General features: G+C 35.5%; 1 protein-coding gene across 1 annotated transcript in view; it reads left to right on the top strand.

Annotated features, from left to right (window-relative positions):
* Window positions 1–23,008, top strand: part of GPATCH2 (G-patch domain containing 2) — a 119,816-nt gene that overhangs the window by 80,989 nt on the left and 15,819 nt on the right. The window contains exons 6-9 of the mRNA XM_064709135.1: window positions 3,443–3,507; window positions 6,132–6,171; window positions 8,939–9,009; window positions 22,648–22,730. Of these exons, the coding sequence (XP_064565205.1) occupies window positions 3,443–3,507; window positions 6,132–6,171; window positions 8,939–9,009; window positions 22,648–22,730 (259 nt within the window). The remainder of the gene's footprint in view (window positions 1–3,442; window positions 3,508–6,131; window positions 6,172–8,938; window positions 9,010–22,647; window positions 22,731–23,008) is intronic.

Genomic DNA, 23,008 nt, shown 5'->3' with positions numbered 1-23,008 from the left:
ATGAAGGTCCTTGAACATGTCCAGAGGAGAGAGCAAGGCTGTTGACAGCCCTGAAAGGCATGTCCTGTGAGCTGTGGCTGAGGGCTCCAGGCCTGTCTGCACTGGAGGAAAGGGGACTGAGGGGTGACCTCTCACAGCTTCCTGAGGAGGGGAAGTGTTGATGGCCTCATCTCTTATCCCTGGGGTACCATGTGTGGGAATGGTGCAGAGCTGCTCCAGGGGAGGTTCAGACTGGACATCAGGAAGCATTTATTTACCAAGGGTGTGTTCAAACACCAAAGCAGGATTCTGAGAGACTTGGCTTATGCCCCAAACCAGTTGGTGGTTTTGGACAATTAACAATGTGCCCGTTTGTGTCCTTAACAATTGCACTCCAAATTGGTCAGCCAAGAATTGGTCAAGATGTTCACTGTAGGTTACTTCGAGCCAAAATGTTCTATTCTCTATTATTGGCATTTTAAAATGACAGTTGAGGAGCTTAATATTATTTTAGCCAGAGTGAAGTCTTTTGACTTTCTTGTCCTTTTTGTGTTTAATCCCACCATCTTTCCTTACGTCACTTCTGAAGTTTGTCACGTGTAGTATCTTGCAGGGGAGGATCAGGTTGCATATTAGGAAAAATTTCCTCGCTGATGGTGGTTAAGAATTAGAGCAGGCTGCCCAGGAAAATGGTGGAATTGCCATCCTGGGAGGTGTTCAAAGAATGAAACGTGTCACTTTTTGATAGGGCTTAGTGGGCATGGTGATGCTCAGTTGAAGGTTGGATTTGATGGTCCTGGGGGCCTTTTCCAACTGTGACTTTGGGCAGCAGTAGATGGTGTTGTGTATTCTGAGGCAGAACCCCTTAGTGTTGAATACTTTTTCTTTTTTCTGTACCCATTATTTTAGATCATAATTTTGCAGGCAAAGAAATCTTTGCAAATCAGGAGTACTTTGTCTCTGAGTTGGAGTACCTGTCTCAGGGATACTATGAACAGGATGCAGCCATCACCTTGTCTTCTTATTCAAGCAGCGGTGAAAGGACTTGTAGCCAGAAGAGAATAAAAGTTTCAAAAATGACCCTGAACTTTATTAATGTTGAAGATTTTTGTAATGGTGAGGTAGCAGATGAAGTTGGGCAATTAGGTTTGGTTTAGTTTTTTATACCCTCGGTATGTTTTGCAAACAGGAATTAATTTGCATTAGCATATTGGGAATCCTAGAGTAATTAGCAGCAAGTTTGATGCAAAGGTCTGTATGTGTGTACCTTGTGCCTTTAGTTTTACAAACATTCTGTAGCTGTGTGGTAGCTGAAGCCATCTGGGCTGTGCAGGAGAAACCTGAACACTGTGATCACTTGTAACAGTATTCCAAGCAAGTTCATATTCTCATAAAAATTGGTGGAAAAACCTACTTCTGTGGTTTCTGTATTATTTTAAAACTGGCAATTTATCAAGTGAATTTTCTTGAAATTTCCATGCTTATTAAATTTCAGATTATGTATTTTGAGTAAGCTGGAAACTTAAACTTGTTTCCATAAGTATGGCTGCAGGTAAACAACCAATTTTAGTCCAGAAAATAGCTTTTGCTTCTGTCAACATGTTGTTTATTTTCTCCCTGAGATAAAAAGTTCAGTTTTCTGATATTTGTACCAAGATAAAGTCTGTAAACAAGATTAATATAGTGTGGAAAAGGTTGTCAGCAGCCCTGGCAAAGGAAATAAGTTGCCTGTACACAGAACATACTGTAAACTGAATAAAAGTGTCAGGTCCACCATGAGATAATGTGATCATGAACGTCTAACAAAGCATGACATAGGCACAGTCTGCTTTTCTTATAGCCACAGTGTAGAAAATGGATTACTATATTCCAGGGATACCCACCGGAATAGCATGAAAACCTCATTTTGAGATTAATGCAGGATATAACTCTCAAGAGCTGAGCTGCATGCTTACCTGTAGTTTTAAAGTAACAGTTTAGTTATTAATCTTAAAATTTGGAAATTACATATTAAAATACTGGCCTCTATTTCCAGGTCTGTCTTTGTGAATGGCCATTTCTCAGTTTTAGTATTAGATGAGCTATGACATTGAAACAGTAGCATTTGGTCAGTGTTTTATTATCATCCCATGGCTGTGTAAGGCCTTGATCAGTCTAGTAAAACAGTAAATTCCAAAAGGGAATAAAGCAGTAGGTGCTGTTCTCCTATGTAGCTGTCGTGATTTCCTCTACTATGATTTGTATGTTTGCATAGATTTTTCAGAGGTAAGGTTTTACCAATGCTTTTTTATCCCCCTCAGCCAGAAAAGTGACAGCACTTAATGGTTTGTCAATTCAGCCCAGAGTGACATCATTCTTCAGGTCAAATAAGCAGATTTTGGTCAAATACTTTAACCATGTGGAACTCTCAAATTATTCAGTGAGCATTCTTTGAAAGTCTTCCAGACTTGGAGCTCTGACTGCCCTGCCTTTTCTCCATTACAGCACCAGATTAATAGGGAGGTTTTACTTAAAGAGTTGAGCTCATTGTTCTTATAATAATGAGTGGGCTGCTTTTATCCATGAATCTCCAGCTTATGTACTTCTGGCAAGCCTGAGCCATATAAATGTATTAGCATTAAGTTTTTGTGGTCTCCTGTCAAACCTGCAAGAACATCTGACTTCATTCCCTCCTCTGGTCATCTCCTGACCGTAAAATTATCTCCAAGGAATGGAAAGTTTGCTGCTTCATTCTTTCCATCAGGAGTAGTTTGCCTGCTACTCTAGTTCCTTGAGCATGTGTATCATGAATTGTCTCTTATTCTTCTGCTTTTATTTATCTACATATGCACGTGAATTGAGCATTTTGCAAAAATAAAAGCAAAGCTGTTTGAATCCTTTCTTGAGCAATATCAGTATGTCATCACCTGCAAAAGTCTGCACGTGCTCCTGTGCATTCTGAAGATCATTCTTCAGTTGAGGATAGCACATATTTCAGGTTACAGTATGTATAAAACACTAGACAAGGACTACGGTACATTTGGTAAAAATAATTTACCTTTGCTTTCTATCCTGTGTACACTTGAATTTCAAAAGCTTTGTGTTGGAAGGGTTGTTTTTTTAATAAATTTATTGCTGTATGAGCCATATTGGCTATGATTTTCAAAACATCTAACTTTCCTTTTTTGCAGGTAAAATGGACTTTACAGAAAAGTAGCTTAGGTTGTTGAAATCTGTAAATATCTTTATGTCTGACATCTAATCAAAATTGTTCATAAAGGGTTTTCCTTAATCTCATATAGCACTTTCTGCACTCAGACTTTTCTGAAAAATTGCAGATATTGCTGATTGCATTTACTGTATCTAGTATACTGTCTCTATTTTGTATTTAATGTTTTTGATGTATTTTCTTAATAAGCAATCATTTTGTGCGTATGCTGCCCCGGTATTCAAAGACTTCCTTTTTCCTTCATGTTTCCATTAGATAACTCCAGGAGCAGGAGGTAGCAGGAAAACAGTTCACTTGTCCCAGGATTCTCTTCACCATGAGTAAGTATCAGTGATGGGAATTACAATTTTTTTTGTTATTATTAGCTTTACAATGGTACCTCTGCCCCAAAGCCACATTTTACAACTGCACAAACATCTCTTGTGATGAGAGCCTCAGCTCAGTTATGTGATGGTCTTTATTTAATAAGAGTACTTACAATCCTTTTTAGTTAATTTTTATGTTTTTTAAGGAAACATGAAAATCAGTGCTTTGTAAGTATGTTTTTATTAACTTCCTAAATATCCTTTCCTAAAACACAAAGTTGTTTAATGCTGGATAGCAAAACTGGCATGTATGAAAATACATCTTCTGGTCTTTCATGTGAGGAAGAAATTTATAATAATTTTCACAAAAAGATATTGAATTCATTGTTTAAATACCTGTAAATAGGGAGTGTAATTCACTTTGTTTAGTTACTCTAGTGTATCATTATTGTAAACTCTCATTCTCTTCAGCTGACAACACTTAACAGCATTATTTATTGGTTACATCTTTTGAATACTTTAGGATTACATTTTCCTTTATTTTTCAAATGAAAACACTAAAAAACAGAGAAACATAATGAGGACATAGTATATTTGGAGATACATTTATGTGTTCTAACTGCTACTAAATATATCATCCACGGTTTAAAACAAAACTTGCCAAAGCCAAGCTACTACCGACATCAGCTCCTTGGTACCAACTGTTTTACACCACTGATCCACCTCTGTTTTGTCTCATAACTTGATAAAGTGTGTGTAAATTCAAGAGGTTTTGATTTCATAAGTTATTTCTACCATAACTTTTTATTACCAAGTAATAATTCAGCTGGGCTTTACTTTTGCTTATTTTAAAAGAAACAAGCAGACAAATAATATTGTAATTAAGGGAATGGGCAAAAAGTTTAAAATTAGTGTGATATATCACTTTCCCATTAAAAAAAGTCTTATTCTTTTTGAAGTGTTTTTAATATCTAAATATGAGGTGTATTCCAATTACTTTGATGTACTTTTTCACTAGAAATATGTTTTTACCAATCATTTAGTCTGTAATCAACTGGTTTGGCACAATCCACAAGAGTTGATGTGGAGGATGCCCCAGTTTGCTGCTCCTTGAGCATTTGCTGTTCACACTGGTCAGAGACAAGACAAACATCTATGTAGAATTTAAATCTAACCCATTATATTCTGATTTTCATCAACCCCTGGACAATTGTGATCTTATTTGTTGAATCACTTGCAAATGTGATGTTTTTACTTTCCATCCACTACCAGCATCAAAGTTGTGTGTATATAGAATCTCCCAATTTTCACCAGATTTTGAGCTATCGAATGCAATTGATGAATGTTTTGTGTCCAAAATATATAGATGTCTACTTTGTCTCAAGGTATACTTTTGACTTTATTGCTGTAATTCCTTTTTTATTTCCAACTCCTTTTCCTTAATCACCTTAAAAGTAGAAAAAGCAGTATGAATGTTCTGATCTTTTACGCAAGAATGAGAGGGTTGACTGCTTGTTATCAAACTCTGAAAAGCTGAGTGACAAAAAGCCACAAAATTTTTAGATTTGTGACTTGAAAATAAAAGAGATTTAAACCAGACAATTCCATGGAATTGGAATCTTCTCAGTGTACTAATTAAAGTAAAAATTTAAGTGTCATTATATAGCTGCTTAGAGGAGAAAATTGGACTAAATTATTTTGAATGGAACTGTTTCAGAAGAAGCATGGCTAGGTTAAGCTGCAATCTTTGGTTACACTTCTAGAGGAACATGCAAGCATAATAGCAGATAGTGGGGATGTTCTTTTTTGTGCAATGTTGTGATGGATGGAATTATTTTATCCTTTGACCAAAACTTATTGCTTGCTTAACCCAAATAGTATGTAGATGCTACATGTAACTTGAGATCCCTCTTGTTGTAGGATTTTTTTTGTCTTCTTTTCATTTTTCAATGTGCAGGTTTGTATGATGCTTGCTACAGCTCCATTCAGATGGTAATTCAGTTCTTTGTGACCAGAGTGTGTATGTGAACCAGTATTATGTTTTTACTGCTGTTGAGGGAAGAGGCACATTGTGGCAGCCCTGTGTGTCAAAATCTTACTCCAAATTTCCGTCTCTGTGAAATAAGGTAGCCAGTAGTCACAGTTTTGCAGTTGTATGGAAATACAAAGCCACTGGGTTTTCAGACTTGGCATTTTGCTTTAGATTCAATCTCAGACCTCAGTTTGTGAAATAATACATTAACAGGTAGCAGGTAGTCCAAACTACTTGAAAGACTTTTAAGCTATAATCATTAATAAGTACCACTTCAGTACTAAATATGGAATTACTCTAATTTATGGCATGTGCATTGTAGTATATTAAAGTACCATCATTTACGTATTATTTTAGCTTGTTTGACAAAATATTATTACCTGCAAAGCCAGCAGCTACTCAGAAGTGCAATCGGTGATGCATTCTTTCACAACTGTTACAAACTTAAGGAGTTCAATAAAAATAGCCCATTAAAATAAACCATTGCCAAAGGCTGTGTTTTCCTGGCAGGCAATAAAATACCCAAAAGCACGCACAGACTGGTCATATGACGGCATGTGCTTTGTTAGTTATATTGTTAAAACTGTCTTTTCTTTTTCTCCCACAGTCACTGGTTTAGCCCTGGGGCTAGGAAGGAACATAGCCAGGTAAGAATTGCTTTGATCAAGAACAGTTTACTTGAGATGTATAAAGAACTTTAACTACCTCTACTCCAGAGGTAGTGGGCTAATATTTTAAGAAATTTCAACAAAGGAGGTATAATTTCGTATCTTCTTGGGAGCAAACATACAGCAGTGCATTTCCAAAATTCTCTTAATTAAAACTCTTTAATTAGTCACTTAATTTCACTTAAATATTCTTGAGGTTTTAACATTCAAGTGAAAATTCTGATTTTTTTTTTTAATAATTTTGTCAATTGTGGTATCTCCAAATGTTACCTTTTTCAAAATGCTGGAAAGCAAAACATTTTGCTGCGAAAATCAAGAAACACAGAACCAGTTACACAAGTGGAGAGGCTTCTATAGGAAGATCTTCAGTTCCATTTTTCTGCATTTCATTGGTTACAATGACTACAGCAGAAAAAGAGGAGCTGTTAAATCTCCGTTGTGGTGCAGACATTGGTGAAAATACCTTATTAGTTTGTCTGCTGAGCCCCCACAGTGCAGTCCCGGGGAGATCCAAGCCTAGAGATGTAGTTGCAGGATTGTGAAGCTGTATTTATTATTTGATTGGTAGCATAGCACTTAGTTCTTTAGCTTGTCTTCAGAGATGGAGGAATACCTTTATGAATGGTAGAATGGTCTAAACAGAACTTACAGTCCAAAACTATAAAATGTGAAAATAAATCTGGTTTCATTTCACAAATGTGTAGTTAACTTCACCTATTCAGTAAAAGTAGCTGAATATATCATCAATGCATTGAAATTTAACACAAACGTTCCATTTCTTTAAGTTGGAAAAAATTTATATAACGGTTGATTTCCTTAGATCTGTTCCAGTTTGCTGGTACTTTTGCAAATGTAAATAGATTTGAAACTTCAAAAGGAAATAAAATCTGAAGAGTCCTTGGAAGGTTAATTTTAGGATTATCCATCATGAATACTTGTAGCTCCAGTAAGTCATAGTTTAAAACTTTCCTGTTCCCTCCCCTTTCTTTTGAACTCAATGCTGCTTACCAAAAACTGCCAGAGTAGATAAAACATAGTAGTTTTAGCTGTAAATTGTGAGATTCCAGCATGTTACAGTAAGCTGACTGACACTTAACCTCTAAGTACACAGCTTTGTATAATTCATATTTAATGGTCATTATTTTGAAATAATTTTCCTAGTTGAAGAAACACCTAAAAAAGAATTAGATTACTATGAGTTTCAGTAATTTTTTAAATCTTGATCGTGTCATGTAGCGGGGTTAATTGAAGTTGTACTGTTTACTTCCTTAAAAGATTCTAAGCTGAAAAATAAGGAAATTCCCAAATGAGAAGTAACTTAATGTATATCATACATACCAGCACTGATTTTCAGCCTAGAAGATGAGAAATGTCTGCTTAGCTGGTATGGAATGAATTAATCAATTTTTTTCAGATAATAGTAAATTTTAGGTAATTTTGTATTTTACGTGGATTTTTTCATCTTTCCTAAGAGCTGTGTTGTTAGAGGTTGTTGGAAGTTAACTGAATTTGTAACTTACAGATTAATAAGGACTTGTGAACTAAAGCTGATGTTATGAGTTACGGATGTTAGCAGTGCATAAGGGGTTTGAGCTTTTTGATAAGACAGAAGAAAAGAAATGGTGTAATGGTGGTGTGATGTAATTTTGACAACCAGTGAAATTCTCACTAAATTTATTTAAGTTATAAACTATTTTACTGCATCTCAGAACAAGATAGTTGAAATGACAGGAAGCATTCCTCGTACAGGAAGGAAGCTGTAGAAAGTGGGGGGAAATTGTTCAGGTTTTCAGACTGGTAGCAGTTTTTGGAGTCTATGCTCATTTACAACATGAAGGTGTGGTTGGCCGAGTCTTGAAGTTGATAATTTCCTAACTTCCATGGGATTTTGAAGTGTCTTCCTGCAAATATTAGGTCAATTTATCTCTACTTTGTTTCTCAACAGTCTTTCATTCTATTTTTTCTTCAATATATGAGACATTTCAAACATTTGTGGAGGTTTTATTCTGTCCAGTTTTAATTTTTTTAGTATGGTATTCTCATGGTTGTTTTTTACTTAGTGCACCTGACTCATCTGACAAACATCATAATGCTGGAAATAGACTTTAGAGTGTTGGAGATAGTCTGAATGAAAAGTCTTACTTGTCTAAAAATAAAAGACAGCTTGTTTCAGAAACTGAGTCATCATTTCAGTTAAACAAATCCTTCACTACTCCTACTTCCTCACTATTACAGGAAAATTTAATACTGTGTTTTTGTTTATTCTGCAGCTTGCAAATTACTAAAGCTCCTGAGGCTCAGAAGAATTTATAACTGTTTCATAACTGCTTAGATACAAGTGCTAACTTGATTAGTTTTTTTTAAATTAAGTGTCCTCCAACACTTCTAATTATACAGCTTCAAAAATTTAAATTGAAATTGTGAAAATCATAAAATTTTACACATAAGTTAATTGTGAAATTGTGAATTGCATAACTTTCTATTATGCTTTGAAAATGCTTTGATTCTTACTTTCCAATTATTTAGGCATTTTAAATTAGTGGATATATATTTTTTTGCATATATATATATTTACATATTAACTGTTATTGTAAAATTCTATTAATATTCATCTCAAAAGTCATGGGTGAAAGCTATTGACAGATTACTCAAGAGAGGAAATAACTGCATTGTCCATATAGCAATTCTAAAGAGCAAGTACAGGCATTGTTTGTGAGAGTCTTCTGAATTTAATTTTTTTTAACAGCTTCAACTCCTGCGAGACAACCGCTCAGACAGGGGACACAAGAAGAACAGCTCTGTAAAAACAGCCAGCAGGTAACTTAATGTGGTATTTGCCTTTAGTACAGTTTCGGAATTTATTGATTCCTTAAATCTTTATGTAAAATTTACACTATTCTTTTGGGGTATTTTCAAAGGTCTGGGATTTTTTGTGACTTACTTTCATGAATTTTTTGCATGGCATAATCTTTGCCTTATATATGAGTATTAGACCTTTTTTGTTGACTATGCAACTGCACTTTTATCTAACTTAATCTCTTTAGAACATCAGAACTAAATGGATGCCAGAGTAAGGTTTGTGCTTCTGGCATATAAGTTAAGCACTGGAAATATATAAAATTCTATTATGCATATCTGAAATCAAAAGGATAACTCAAATGCTATAATACTTAAATTGTTCTTGTATTTTGACAATAGACATTTCATTGTGAAGACTTAATAAAAACAAATCTAATTCTATTCTTCATTTTCTTTCCTTCCTCTCAAAAGACAAAAAATTCAAGACTGAACTTACTGGTCTAGGAGTCTGTTTCTAGAGGGTTTTTTTATGTACAAGTCACCTGCTGAATCTATTCTACCAAATAATTATTTTAATTCTAGTTTTTCTCAAATGAGAATCTACAGAAATGCTTGTCTTGCTATGCACAACACCTTACAGAATTTTTATGTTGTCCTCTAAAGATGACAATGTGCTATCAAATCACTTTCATGAAAAAGTTGTAATAAATTTATATCAATATGTAATTCTGTGGTACCACTTGAGAAAGTTTCCTGTCAAGCAGTTGAATTTCAGTATATATATGGTCACCCAGACCACAGTTTTTAATATTTTTAGATACTTACCTTGATGATTACCTGGAAAAGTATACCAATATATTTTTTAATATATCTATTAAATAAGAATCTGTTTCACTGTATACTAGTTCTGGTTACATGCTCTCAAACATAGGTTACAGGAGTGTCAGTCATTCATCTATAGAAATTGTGATTATCTTTGTCTATCAAACCTCTTATATTGAAATTCTGAAAATTTCTGCATAGATTTTCTGGCAAGTGTACTTGTTAAATGATACTTTCACTCTGAATTTTAGAATTTTCACCATAAATGCAGTCTTACTATCAGACTGCTTACACAAAACTTAAAGTGGGTTTAAACTGAGCAGTAAGAAACAGATTATATTCCGAGTCTTTTAGGATCTTTTTTGTGCTGTAGCAAAATAAAACAGAGTTTGAGGAATTCAGAATCATAACTTATGTGTTTGTTATTCTGACCAGTGAAGCTCTTGGGAACTGATGTTTACCTGCACAAGCAGTTAGAATAGAGACTTGTAAAATGGCCTTGAAAACCTAAAGTGATCTTTAACCACTCCTCACATCCCGTTAACAGTACCTTAATAGACTCTTATCCCAATAAATATGTGGCAGGTTTGTGTGCAGGTAATAGGTGGTAAATTCAAGACTGAAGATTAGCATTTTCTAAAAAATATCTGTATTATTTAAGTAGAGCTTATGTAAGAAACTAATATTACAATGTACATAAAGATTCATCCAAATGAGTCAAGTTATTTCAAAATAATTATTTGTGCTCTTTCAGAAAACCACAATTCTCTCTGTCTGCCATGGAAACTTGAAGTGACTTTAAAAAATATTTCAAACTACAAAATCTTGTTTTTAATAGGCCGTATGCTGTCTTAGAACCTCACAGCATGCAGTCTTGTTTACAAGATAGATAATAAAAATATATGGACACCTCAAGCTAATTCAGATGAGTAATCCCCTTAAAAAAATGCATATGAAAAGCAGTGGCTGTGACCTTATATTGCCTTACTCTTTGTTGCTAAATACAGTGAGAAACAGCAGCAATGGAAAAGTTTTGGACATTCTATAAAATTAGTGTACTTATCCAGAATACAGTCTAATCTGGTTCTTTAGCAAGACTGAATTTCTCTGGATCTTTTTTGTATGGTTTTCAGGTATTTGTATTTCTTCTTTGTTTGCCATTCTGGAAGAGCTTGTTTCTGGTTTTCATATGTGTATTGAGATATGTACATGTACACAATTTTCTATGCTTGCCTTGACTTTTCTTACCCCTTATGGACGGCTAAACACAGTTCTTGTTTAAGCGTGTAGACATTACATTAGAACAGTGGAATAATTTACTCTGTAAATACATCAGAAAGGTGTGGAGCTCTAAGCGTGACAGTGGTCTGCAGCTGTCTCGTTGTGGTGGAATCCTACTATCTGGGATGAGCTTTACTGCACTTGCTTTAATGTCTAAGGTTTCTTCTGTCAACATTAATGATAATTGTCTAATCCTGTACAAACTGTTGCTAGTGGCAAGATAATCAGTCTGTAGAGAACTGTTGATGTGGCTACTGATGGACAGATGTTAAGGAGGGGGACAGTCCTGCACCACGAAACTTAGAACCAGAATAGATTGTGTTACTCATGATGATATAATTCAATATATATGTCTATTCTGTTCTAAATACTATCTATACTATGTACAGATAGTATTTAATCTGTGAATACGTACTTTTCCCATTCATTTTTTAAGTTATTAACAGTACCAAAAAATACTCTCTTAAAAGCTGCATTTCCTTCTCCTGTAAAGCCTTGAAAAAGTTCTCTGTTTACATTATCTCTTTACATTAGGATGGGAAGAGTCTCCTCCCCAAGGCAGCTACACTGCTTAAAGGTGATAGATAATTCTTCTGGCTGCTTTTTTTTTGCTCCCTATTCTTTTGCCAGTAAAGAAGGAGTTTTTTTCTGATTTTTTTAATATGCTTTGGGCTAAACCAGCCTGGCTAGCTCAAGTCACCTATTTAAATTAAATTGGCTGGTTTTGTACAAACCATATTAAGGCCTGCTCACATGATTTTTTCCTCCAGCAGAGCTGTGGAGATGATAATCTCCAGCAGATGTGTGATAACAAATAGCTTGGGATAGTAATGTCTTCATCTGGCGCAGTTGTTAGCAGACCAAATGTCTGTCTGTAGCCTGAGGCAGTGGGCAAACAATTGCACATGATTGAGTTACAGGGAGTTAACAAGTTGCTGCTTGGCAGCTGAACTGCCAAAGCTGGTCATGGGCTCTTTGCCTGCTTTCCTCATAAGGTAAAATATGTTTTCTTAAGTCACTTCCTTAAAATTTTACAAAAAAAAAAAAATTACCTGAAAACTTACCTAAAGGAGATTTTTCCGTGGCTAAGAGATTCCTTTGATCGGCAATGGGGACAATGTTGAAGGATATTTTGCTCAACTGCTGTAATGTGATTTTGAACATGTAATTTCATTGTTTACTGTGGGGGTGGACCTCCATCACACAGCTATGTCTCTGTATTTAAATACATAATGTACTTTTCCTCACAATACCATTATGAAGAGGGGAAGTACCTTTGGTCTCATTTGACAGAATAACCAGAATACTTAACCACCTTTTGCCTTTGGTCATACAGTTGATGTGATAACTAGGTAATTTATGCTGAAATCTGGAACCAAGAGAATTGCAGGTTGGGAAACCGTGGACTGTGAATAAGTTACTCTCGTGTAATTATTTCCTTTACATAGAGGTCTTGTGTCATATTTTTTTGTAGTGTGCTCCTGTTAACTACCATGAGTTATGTCATCTACATATTTATTTTTTCTTACTGTATTGTAACTATAATTTAATACATGCCTGAATTGAGAAACTGAAAGGAAAATAGCACCCAAATTCTTACCGCTTAGTAATTTTTTTGGGTTGAATCTTGATAATTCTGTATTGGCTTTCCACATGCCAATGTTCCCCCAAAGACCTCTGAAAAAGGAAAAAAAAATATCTACTTTTAGTTCCTATGCAGTTCAATCCTGGCTTGAAAGAAGGCTAAGTCATATTCATGAAAGGTTTCAAGGTGGAGTAGAATTTTACATGCCAGGTTTCACCTACCTAACTGAGGCTGTTTTAAGAATTTAATCAATGTGTGCCAATCCTCCAGTGATCACATGAGCTGGCCAGAAGTCTTTGAAGTCTTCTCCTGCCGTGGTGAACAGCACAGTCTGAAATTCTTCATGGTTTTTTTCTACCCTCACTTTCCCTCCTTTCCCTAGTTGTTCACAATCCAGTTTAAATTTGTGCCGTGTGCTGATACAAGAGGATGACTCTCACATGTTTTTAGTTCTTATAACTATGTTCTCTGTGAATTAGTATTTAAAGAAAGCTTGTAAGAGAAAGAATTACACCAAACCTGAGGAGAGCTTTTTAAAAGTGTGTCATTATTTTGGTTAAAATTGCAACTTTCTGTTTTTCCTGGTTTTAAAGGATAAACCCTGTTTGTGCGTTTGTACAGCACTTGTTCATCTCCATGTGATGATACGGAACATGGTAGCTCTTTACACAGATGTGACAAATAACATTACAGCTGCTCTTTATTTGATCTTCTAAAGAGACAAAGATGTGCAAGGATTCTCCCTGCTCCCACTTCCCCATCGTGTCATCTGTTGTTTGGGAAAGAGTCCTAATTTGCAACAGATACAAAACTATTTGTCGAGGTGCAGGTTTGCCAAAAATAAATGAAACCATTAATTACTACGTTTTTTGAGCAGCTGTTAATGGATTGGGATAAGAAAACTGTACATTAGACTACTGGTTAATTACAAGAACTGTAATTGTTTAATGTGGCTTTTGCGGAATGAAATTACAATACCAGAGGAGGTGAATTCAGCCAGTTTTTGGAAATTATACACCAAGATGTGCACATACTTACACTGCAGAAAAGCAAAGGAATGCATAGCTGTTTTATTAGGTGATTTGCTTCTGCCATTACATGAATATTATGCCATCATATTCTCAACAAAAATACTTTAAAATAAAGTCATATTTAAACATGCCTTTTAATTCAAGTGTAAAATTATTAAAGGTAGTAAGTTAATGTCTTATAACCCCAGAGCTAATAATGCAGGAGATTCAGATACAACATTAAAATCCAAATGTGTTTACATCATTAGAAATTAACAACTAAGCAGTTTTATCTCCTCTTTGGAGTGCCATGAAGCAGTAACTGTGCTGTTATGATTGCTGCTTAATAATATTTGCAGTTCCAGATTAAATTATGTGAATGTTTGAGGACACATTGCTTCCCTCCCTTGCTGTCACCCTCAGGGACAACATTATTCCATCAGTTTGGTATTCTTCTTCCCTGGAAAGGGTAAAAGATGGTGCTGTTTTGGGAGAGGGCAATTCCTGATTGAGTTTTCTCTACCGTGGCCTTATTTTTAAGGTGCTGAAAAGATTTTCACATGGGAGAGGAGGACAGGGCCATGACAGTTTAATTGTTGTTTCAAAATGTAGCCAGTGTGTGATGCTTTAATTTTATGGAAATCTTAGAGCCTCAGTAGTGGTTCATGGATAAAGTATCTATTGAATAAATGCTGATTAGTCATCTAATGTCCTGAAAGTATCACCTTTTAATTTGCATAATGAGAACTTCTGTAAAAATAGCAAAAATTTTGAACTGTACTCTGTTTTGCAAATACGTTTCTTTGTGTGATCTGAGCAGATTTTTTTCCATCTTTAACATAAAACTACTAGCTGAATTTTGTTGTTCTTGCACTAAAATCTTATATACTTTATAATAAGGTACATAAACAAGCTGCTAAAAGGTACTGAAAATTTGTCATTTAAAATGGAGTTCCAGGTATATGATTATGTTAACTAACAGGAAGTTATGTTTCCTGATTTTAAAAGCATGTAAATTAAAAAGCAAAATCAGATAACCTCTAGAAATTATGTAAGTCTGGATCTTTCTGATGTACTATCTGGTTTGAATTTTCAACCTGAATGAACTGATAGCAAATCTCTCACTTTGAAGTGACCAAATTTTAGCACATGGTGTGCTTGTTTCTCATGTTCCGCTGCGTTAGATGCCGTGTCTTGCTCTCTTGTTGCACAGCTTTGTGTTCCAGAGCTTAAACTTTGTCTCATCTTGCCTGTTAAAATATTAACGGCATAAGGATAAAGTTAATTTATACTTCAGATGTCTGAAGACCCTTCCTGCTGTGTAAGGTCTGAGGAGGAGCTGTGCACAGGGGCTTGCACTGTCATCCCACAAACTATTTAAGCTGTGGTTGAGCAGCTCTGCAGTGAAGGAAGTTGTTTTGCTCTCTGGTTTTCCACCTCTCATTTGTCCCATCATCTCTCCCACCACAAGAAATTTGGTTTTATCTCTCTGCATTTCTCCACAAAGGCACATGGAAGCTGGCTATTGTAAGGATGAAGATGAATGGCCATGCATGAAGGAGGGGTGGGTTTCCCTCTTTCTGGTTTTATTGCACACTAAATTCTGCAATTTTTGCATCAGGTTCCTACTAATCTCGAAAGGATCCTTGAATATCATATGTGTAAATCATTATCCCCTGGTGCATGTTAGCTAAAATTCTGAGGCATAAGCACACTGACTTCTATTTAGACTGTGATTTTGTGTGGTGAGAGAAAGAGTTGAGAAAAAAAATGTAGATAGTTTGCTTCAAATTACATAAAAATTCATTTTCTTCCATTTTTGTGCTACTGTATTACGTACTTGAATTTTTAGTGTTGGTTCTTATTCTTTACCTATTTTAAAAGACGTTGAACACAACACTAATGCTTGCAGTAATTTAACTCTATATGGCTGTAATCCAGAACTTTAAAATGTGTATTTTTAAATCTTTCCAGAAAAATACATTTGTTCCATATTTAGGTTATTTAGTGAATTTCATTCTTGGTAAACAAATATGTATTCAGAAATATCTGGAAGAAATAGCGTAGCTGAGTACATTAGCAAGTCCTTCCATTAAAGTATCTGTTCAGATCCATGTTTACTGCTCAAGTCGTAAAGATATTTTCCTCATCACTTCAGAGCTGGACTGAGGCCCATATCTCTCAAGTAGCAACAGTGTTGTTGCAAGATGCAGAAGAAACCAAAGAATATTTGCTTTAGAATTTGTGAAAAAATAATGTCCTGTAACAGGTTGATGTTCTATTACTGCAACCTACTTTCAAACTACATTTCACCTTTGCATGAATATGAGCTTTATTGTTATAATGTATTTCTTCACACAAAACAATAATGGAACTTGTCATCAAAAATGTTTAGAAATATTCTAAATTAATATGAAATTTATATTCTGAGCTAATGTAAATATTAATTTCCTGTATTGAAAATGAGAAATCATGTCATTTGTTGAAGAAAACGGAAAGTTTTTGCTATCTAATTCTTGACAGAAGTGTATTTTTTGGGTTTATTCCTTCAGTGTTCCTTGGCGACTTGTTTGTACACCAAGATATTGGTTTGGATTTGCCTTTGTGTAATTCATATACTTTTGATCAATTCCAACTCATGCCCAATTATATTACACTAAATTAACATAATTCAACAGATGTTGATATTTAAATGTTTTCTGGCATTCACATCTTGGACAGCTGTCTTTGAGCTTGGGGAAAAGGCAAACATTTAGAGTTAAATGCTGAACATATGCTTAAATTACTAATTAGAACCAAGAAAAACAATGCATTATCCTTTCTGAGGGCAGTAGGCCTCTACTACTGAACTATTTTTTTAGGGTCTCTTCACAAATAGTGTGCTTAAGTGACTTGAGTGTGGGTGTCAAATCATGTGGAGTGATGCAGGTTTTTATTTTCCATCATGTGCACTAAAATTATGCCAGTGTGGAGTTGAATGTGTCGATTTGTAGTGTTCAGATAAATTTTGGACAGCTACTGTGTCTGAATAAGAAAAGTCCTGCTCAAGATAACAGCAAGGAGTGTGTTAGGATATAGTATTTATTAAGCAATGAGGTAATCTCATGGGCCAGGGAAAGATTATATTCTAGTCCTAATGGGATTGCACCAGGACCCTCAATAATACAGGTATGTCACCCTTATGTTTGAAGTTATGTTGTGAACAGATTGGGGTTGTATGAAAGGAGTTAGATAGAGTTGTATGGGCTTATCCCATCTTTTTAAGATGTAATAAAAGGGAAATAAAGTGCACAGCTCTTCTGGTTAATGTAATGGTTTTCACTCTTGCAGAAGTAGGTGAAGCAATCTGCTGTATAGATGATGTCATCCTTTAGACAAGTTTGAGGAAAAGCTTTACTGTTTGTAAAGGGTGAGGAGGAATCAAGCATGGAACTGATTTCACTTGAATGTTGTCTGAGAAAATTGAAAAGAAAGCAAAAGAGTAAAAGAAGGCAGGTGAACAAGGAACCTTCCTTCTCTAACTGTCCATGGGACTCATGCATTACTGCACATGCCACCCTTCTCTGGATGTTCAAGTAGACACTAGGGGCTGCATTCATGCTTTGATAAGCTGTGTACCACAAAGGAAAAAGGATATATATTTCCTTATAAATTTGCTTAGCCATTGGTTTTCATGTATTTTCCTTAGAAACAAATGTACCTTGCATATTTCAGTGTACTATTATGAAATCATCATGCATCTTTTCTGTGGCTATATTGATACTCATGCCAGAGGCAAAGATTAAGTATTCATTATACCTAGATAATACATAATAGCCTTCCCAAATTTACAGCCCCAGTTGCTTAGTACGTGTATTTGGAGTGATACATTTTAATTTAATCCATTATTCTGGAGACTCAAAAGGGAATGTAGAATTTCATGTTCATCTTAATTTAATTAGGTATTAGTGTTAAGAGATGTTTAAAAAGACATATATAATACGGTTTTAATGGTGTTTACCTCTAAACTTACCATAAACTGTTCCGTTGACTCCAGTGCTCTTGAAGGCATCTGCCTGCCACCTGTGGTAATTTAAGAATGATCAGTAAGAGTTAAAGTTCCTCCAGACTCCCTTATTTAAGCAGCACTAATGGATGTGTTCCACTGGCTACCAGATACAGCAGTGTCTGCATTTTAAGCCATGTAAAAACAAGATAGGCTTCTGTGTAAGGAGAATCATTTATGTGATATTTTTGTGTAAAAGATACTTATATAAGAGGAGGTTTGCTCAGGGTATTTTTGGATTTTCATAAAGTTGAGCTGTTCCACACATTCAATTTTTTAATCATTTTATTAGCTTGTTTCTCTGGGTTCCACAGAAACAGAATTGAATTCTGCTTTCTCCATCCTTAACTGCTGCTGTGAATATTGGTTCACACTCTCCCTGTTCATTTCAGCTTGTAAGAAATTGTCAGGTAATTTCAAGCTTAAAGTGAGATAAGTTGTCCCTACCACATTCTCTCTGCAATCATATCCATATGAATATCTATTTTTTATCTATATTTTAAGACTGAAAACTGAGAGTTTCAGTTAGATTTCCCCTTCAAAATAATTCTCTCAAGTCCCTTCTAAAATACAAACCAGGTAACTTTTTCCTTTCCGTGATGTCTTGCGAAAAAGTTTGCTTAAAAACTTTGATCAGGCCTCTCCATTAGCTGAAGCATCCAGTGGTGATAAACTTGCAGAGTTCTACAGCCATCTGCAGGAATGCACTGATACTGTGGCAGAACGGGGTGTCACTGTTTACTGTGAGTTTCTTCCTCAGGTGGGAGATGTTAATAGCATTAATATGGATAGGCATGTATGGATCTTTACCAATTCATCTAATTATAGAATAGAAATCAGTCTTCTTGAAAATATTTTTCATTATTACACCATAATAATGTGCTGTATCCGATTTTCCAAGTTAGTGTACAGAAATGTGATAAATGCTGTTAGATAAAAAACACTCTTCCACACCTGCCTTCATTAGTAAATTTTGTTTTGTTTTGTTTTTTTCACACAAGCAGGTAATAAATCAGAGAACTAGAACACGTGTTCGGGAGTATCTGCTGTCCTATAGCCATCTTATTGTGCTGTTCTTAGTGACTGGTGAACTTTTAACTCTGATAGTGGCAAGGGTGAAAACTACCAGTGAAAGAGTGAAGAACCCATTGGGTCCTCAGTTGCCCAGTAGGTTTACTGCATTTAAAGCACCTTAGCTTGGCTCCCCCACGTTTCTTTGGAGAATGTAACCACATGGTCCATGGACTGCAGAGGTCAGGGTAGACAAAAATTTGACATGTCCTTGTTAAAATGTCTTGGAGAGGTGAATGTGTGTAACTGCTGAAAAGGCGTACACCAAAAATATTTGCCTGTGGAGCTATGAAAATTGTGGAAAAAGGGATTGGGTTGTGTAGGCACAGATATGTTTGGGGAGCTTAAAGAGACAATTCTAGACATGTTACCATGGTAAGGGAAATTATCTTAACTACCTTGAGAGAAAGAAATGATAAAGAGACTGCCACTATTTAAAGAGGAAATAGCAAAATTTCTGTCAGAGGGAATGTTTCACAAAAATGCATAAATGCTTGTGAATTTCTTTGCATGTCATTGCATCTATAAAAGTGTTTGCTCTATCAAATCTGTGGGATTTATTTATGGGATTTAATAACTAAACTTTGTGGAGTTTATTTACTATTTTAATAGCTTTTTTCAGTTATTTTTGTTATTGCTGCCTTCCCAGTCTGTCTTCATTTTTGAGACTCTTATTTACCATGTAGAAAGGATAATCTTGCACTGTGTGCAAGATGAAAAATGAATAAAAATTGACAGCAGCTTTTCCAGTGTTTTGCTTAATACGTTGAGGCATGACACAACAACAACAACAAAAATTCTTGGCATGCTAGTGTAAGTTCACACCAGCCTGGCTTTTGCAGCCCTCTTGTTTCCCTCTGCCACAAGTTTGCCGCTGCTGTGACACTTGCAGGCCTGCTCGGCCGTGGTGCAGCTGATGCCCTGTCCATGCTCATATTTTTCCTATTGACAGTGAGTGTTCTTGCCAAACGCCAGGGACCATAGTCACATCTGTTTGTCTCCCAAGCTTGTCTGAGGCTGCTTGGGAACACTTTTTATCCAGAGGGCAGCTTTAACTAGGCCTAATACTCTGAAAAGCCTCTATTTGTAAATGCATACAATGAGGCGACAAGTTCCTGTTGTCTTTCCTTAAAAATTATTCCATTTGACACTGCTTGCTCCAGTCCCTGTCACCAGCACGTCAAAAGCCAGGTTTTCAGGCAAGGTGGTCTTAACAAGTTTTATTTTTTTCCTAATAAAATGCCTAGCTTCCCTCCAGAGCACTATTTATAAATGATAGCTGGAAGCAAGCTAGGGGTAAGTAGAAAGAAGGCAGGCAAATAGCTTTCTTCCTTTCTGTAATCCACTCTCTTCTGATTTAATGCTAAGAAACATAATGCTGAACCTAGCCTGATTGAGGGTCAGAGTTCTCCCTACTTTATAATACCCCCATTACAGGCATTTCAAAATGTGCTGTGCAGGTTCACAACTCTGCTTCTTTTTGTCTAACCTGCCAGTTCCAGAGCAGTAATAGTTCTTATCTGATCCTCTCTAAATAAATAAATTAATAAATAAATATGAGCTTTTTGTTTTGCTGTGATTTACCCTGGCAGAGCACATCAGATGTTAAGCCCTGGTGAAGGCAAATGCAGCTTTACAATCACAAGCTGGCTGAACATTTGATGGTAGCGGCCATCAGACCGGGCTTGACAAAGCTTAATTGGTGCTCCAGCATATTGTTATTTATTTGTGGTGTAGGGAATTTTTGACAACAACAAAGAAATACCCACGCTCACCTTGGCTGGTGATGGGGTTGTTGTGATCGGCAAAGGCAAATGATTCATTTATGCTGAAGGAACAAGGCTGCCTTTCAGACGTTCATTGATTTTAAATTAAAAAGTAACTGCTGTGTTCTACATGAAGGGTGACGACAATAACAAAGTAGTCCTTACTTAGTGTTATTTGTTGCAACTCCATTCCCTGTGCCTGGAGGAAAAGTGGGGAGACCCCAGTACCATAATCTTACAGATCAATAATCTAGATATCTCAATGCAGTGTAACAGATAATCAATTCTGGTAAAATAACTCAAATGCTGCTCACTGTTACTGCTGTGGCTCAGGTCTTCAGGTTCAATTGCCTGACTTTATTAATTTTTATCTTTCATCCTACTTGTATTCCTGCAGACTTTCTCCCTTTTTCATTCAGAAAACAAGGGTTTCACACTGTAGAATATATAATTTATGACTATCACACAACTTATTCTGCATGTTTGATACCATTGTTAAATACTGATCCACTGCTGATCAAACATCTCAAATATATTTTCTGTAGTTAACGTTGCCCCATATTGTATTTAAATATTCATTTTCTTTATCATACAATCAGTTATGAAAGGGTTACACTTCTTGACTTCTTGCTAAATTCAGAACTGAAAATTATCATCCTGTTAGTTTACTAGTCCAACTGTGTTGAGTTCCTGATATTAAATTGGATAAAATTTCATGTTGGAATTGGAAGGAAAATGTGGCTTAAAACAAAGGGAGAAAAGTGTTGAAATAAGGGTTTACTAGGTGAAGCTAGAGTGCACTTCTCTGTGAAACATAAGTTCCTTGGAATATTTTATTATTTAAATACAAGCACTGTGCTACTTGTTAATCTACTGTATCTTCTTAGAAGAAATATGCAGAGGATTGTACATTGTCATCTTACTCATCAAGGCATTGTTGTCATTCTTTTACATTATTGAGCAGATCTGAGGTCTCTCCACAGTATATGACCATTTGTTATTCATTTAGAAGTAGCCCAGCTTTAAAATGTTTATAAATGCCATAAAGAGTAAGTCATATATCCACACTGAAACCAAATCCCATGAGTGACAGTTTTACTATACTGCTGTGGATTGTCAGATGCAATTTTCAGCTTGTAACTTTATCAAAATTCACTACATTTATGTGGTAAGAAATGCATTTCTCAGTAGCATTTATAGATACATATTAAAATTACTTCATCCTTCCCCCCCCCCCATTCTGTTCTGGTTCTTTAAAAAAGAAAAGTCAGCTATATATATTCAATTCTGCAGGCATTCTATATTGCTTTAATAAAAATAATAACTATAATTGTCCTTTGAGATTCTATTCCAAAAGCCAACACTTGAAAATTCCAAATTTACCATTTCCTGTGGTACTGACTTCTAATAGCTGGGTTTAATGCAATAGCATTTGCTTGTTTGCCACCCTCTGCATCTCCATCAATTTTCCAGCCTCCAAGTGCAAGCTCATAATTGTTCAAGAAGCTTAACAGATATTGTGCTTCCGTGATATTCTCACAACTTGCCAGTGAATTAGAAGAGGATAAATTGTTATGCTACAAGTTTATTTCATGCACCTTTGAAGAGTTTACTGTTTCATGTTTTCTCATTCATTCTTCATCTTGCCTTAAAAAAATTGATAATATTTTCCATGTAATAAATGCTGCTCTGACAGTAAAGCATTACCAGCCTATTGATAACCTACAAACAGCATTGTGATCTCTTTAGATAATTAATCTTAGCTATTTTCCTGTCAAGAGCAACAGTGTTTTTGTTTTATGTTGAGGTAGACAGATTGCCAGTTTTGAAAATTAAAAAGCATTCCCTTTATATTTATATTTATTCATTCCAGTAACAATTTATGATGCTGCATTTAGATACTGAGCGCTTGTCAACAAACATAATTATGTTTCGATATAAACAAGATTGGTGGCTTGACTGTGCAGCTTCATCTTGGTTGAGAATGTTTTGATACAGGTTCAGATTATACAAGCTGTGTATTTATGTGGCAGTTTTCTTCCTTTGTTAATAGTTTTCTCCTATAATTACTTGCAGGCAAACCAGTGTACATTTAGGATCATTGTGCATGGGAGACATCAAGCGGAGAAGGAAAGCTGCTCCCCTGCCAGGACCCACAGGTAACCAATTTCCCTGGGACAGAGCACAGACCACAAGATGTTAAATCTCTAAACACAAAGCAGTAGGTCAGTGACCTGGGGAAAAGCTTCATAAATTCAATAACTTCCCATATAACTTCAAATGTGTTCTATTCTTATTTATTAATAAAGATTAAGAAATAAATAGGCTCCCTCCACTCTCCTGCAATCATTGCCAATTTCCAGTCTTTTGTAGCACAGCACTTCTTTAAAGACAATAAATCTTTTTTCATATACTGAGACAGCAAAGATTACTGCTT

Source organism: Zonotrichia leucophrys, chromosome 3, assembly GCF_028769735.1.
Source record: "Zonotrichia leucophrys gambelii isolate GWCS_2022_RI chromosome 3, RI_Zleu_2.0, whole genome shotgun sequence".
NCBI lineage: Eukaryota > Metazoa > Chordata > Aves > Passeriformes > Passerellidae > Zonotrichia > Zonotrichia leucophrys.
The sequence above is the reverse complement of the archived record's forward strand: the minus strand, read 5'-3'. Positions and strand labels throughout refer to the sequence as shown.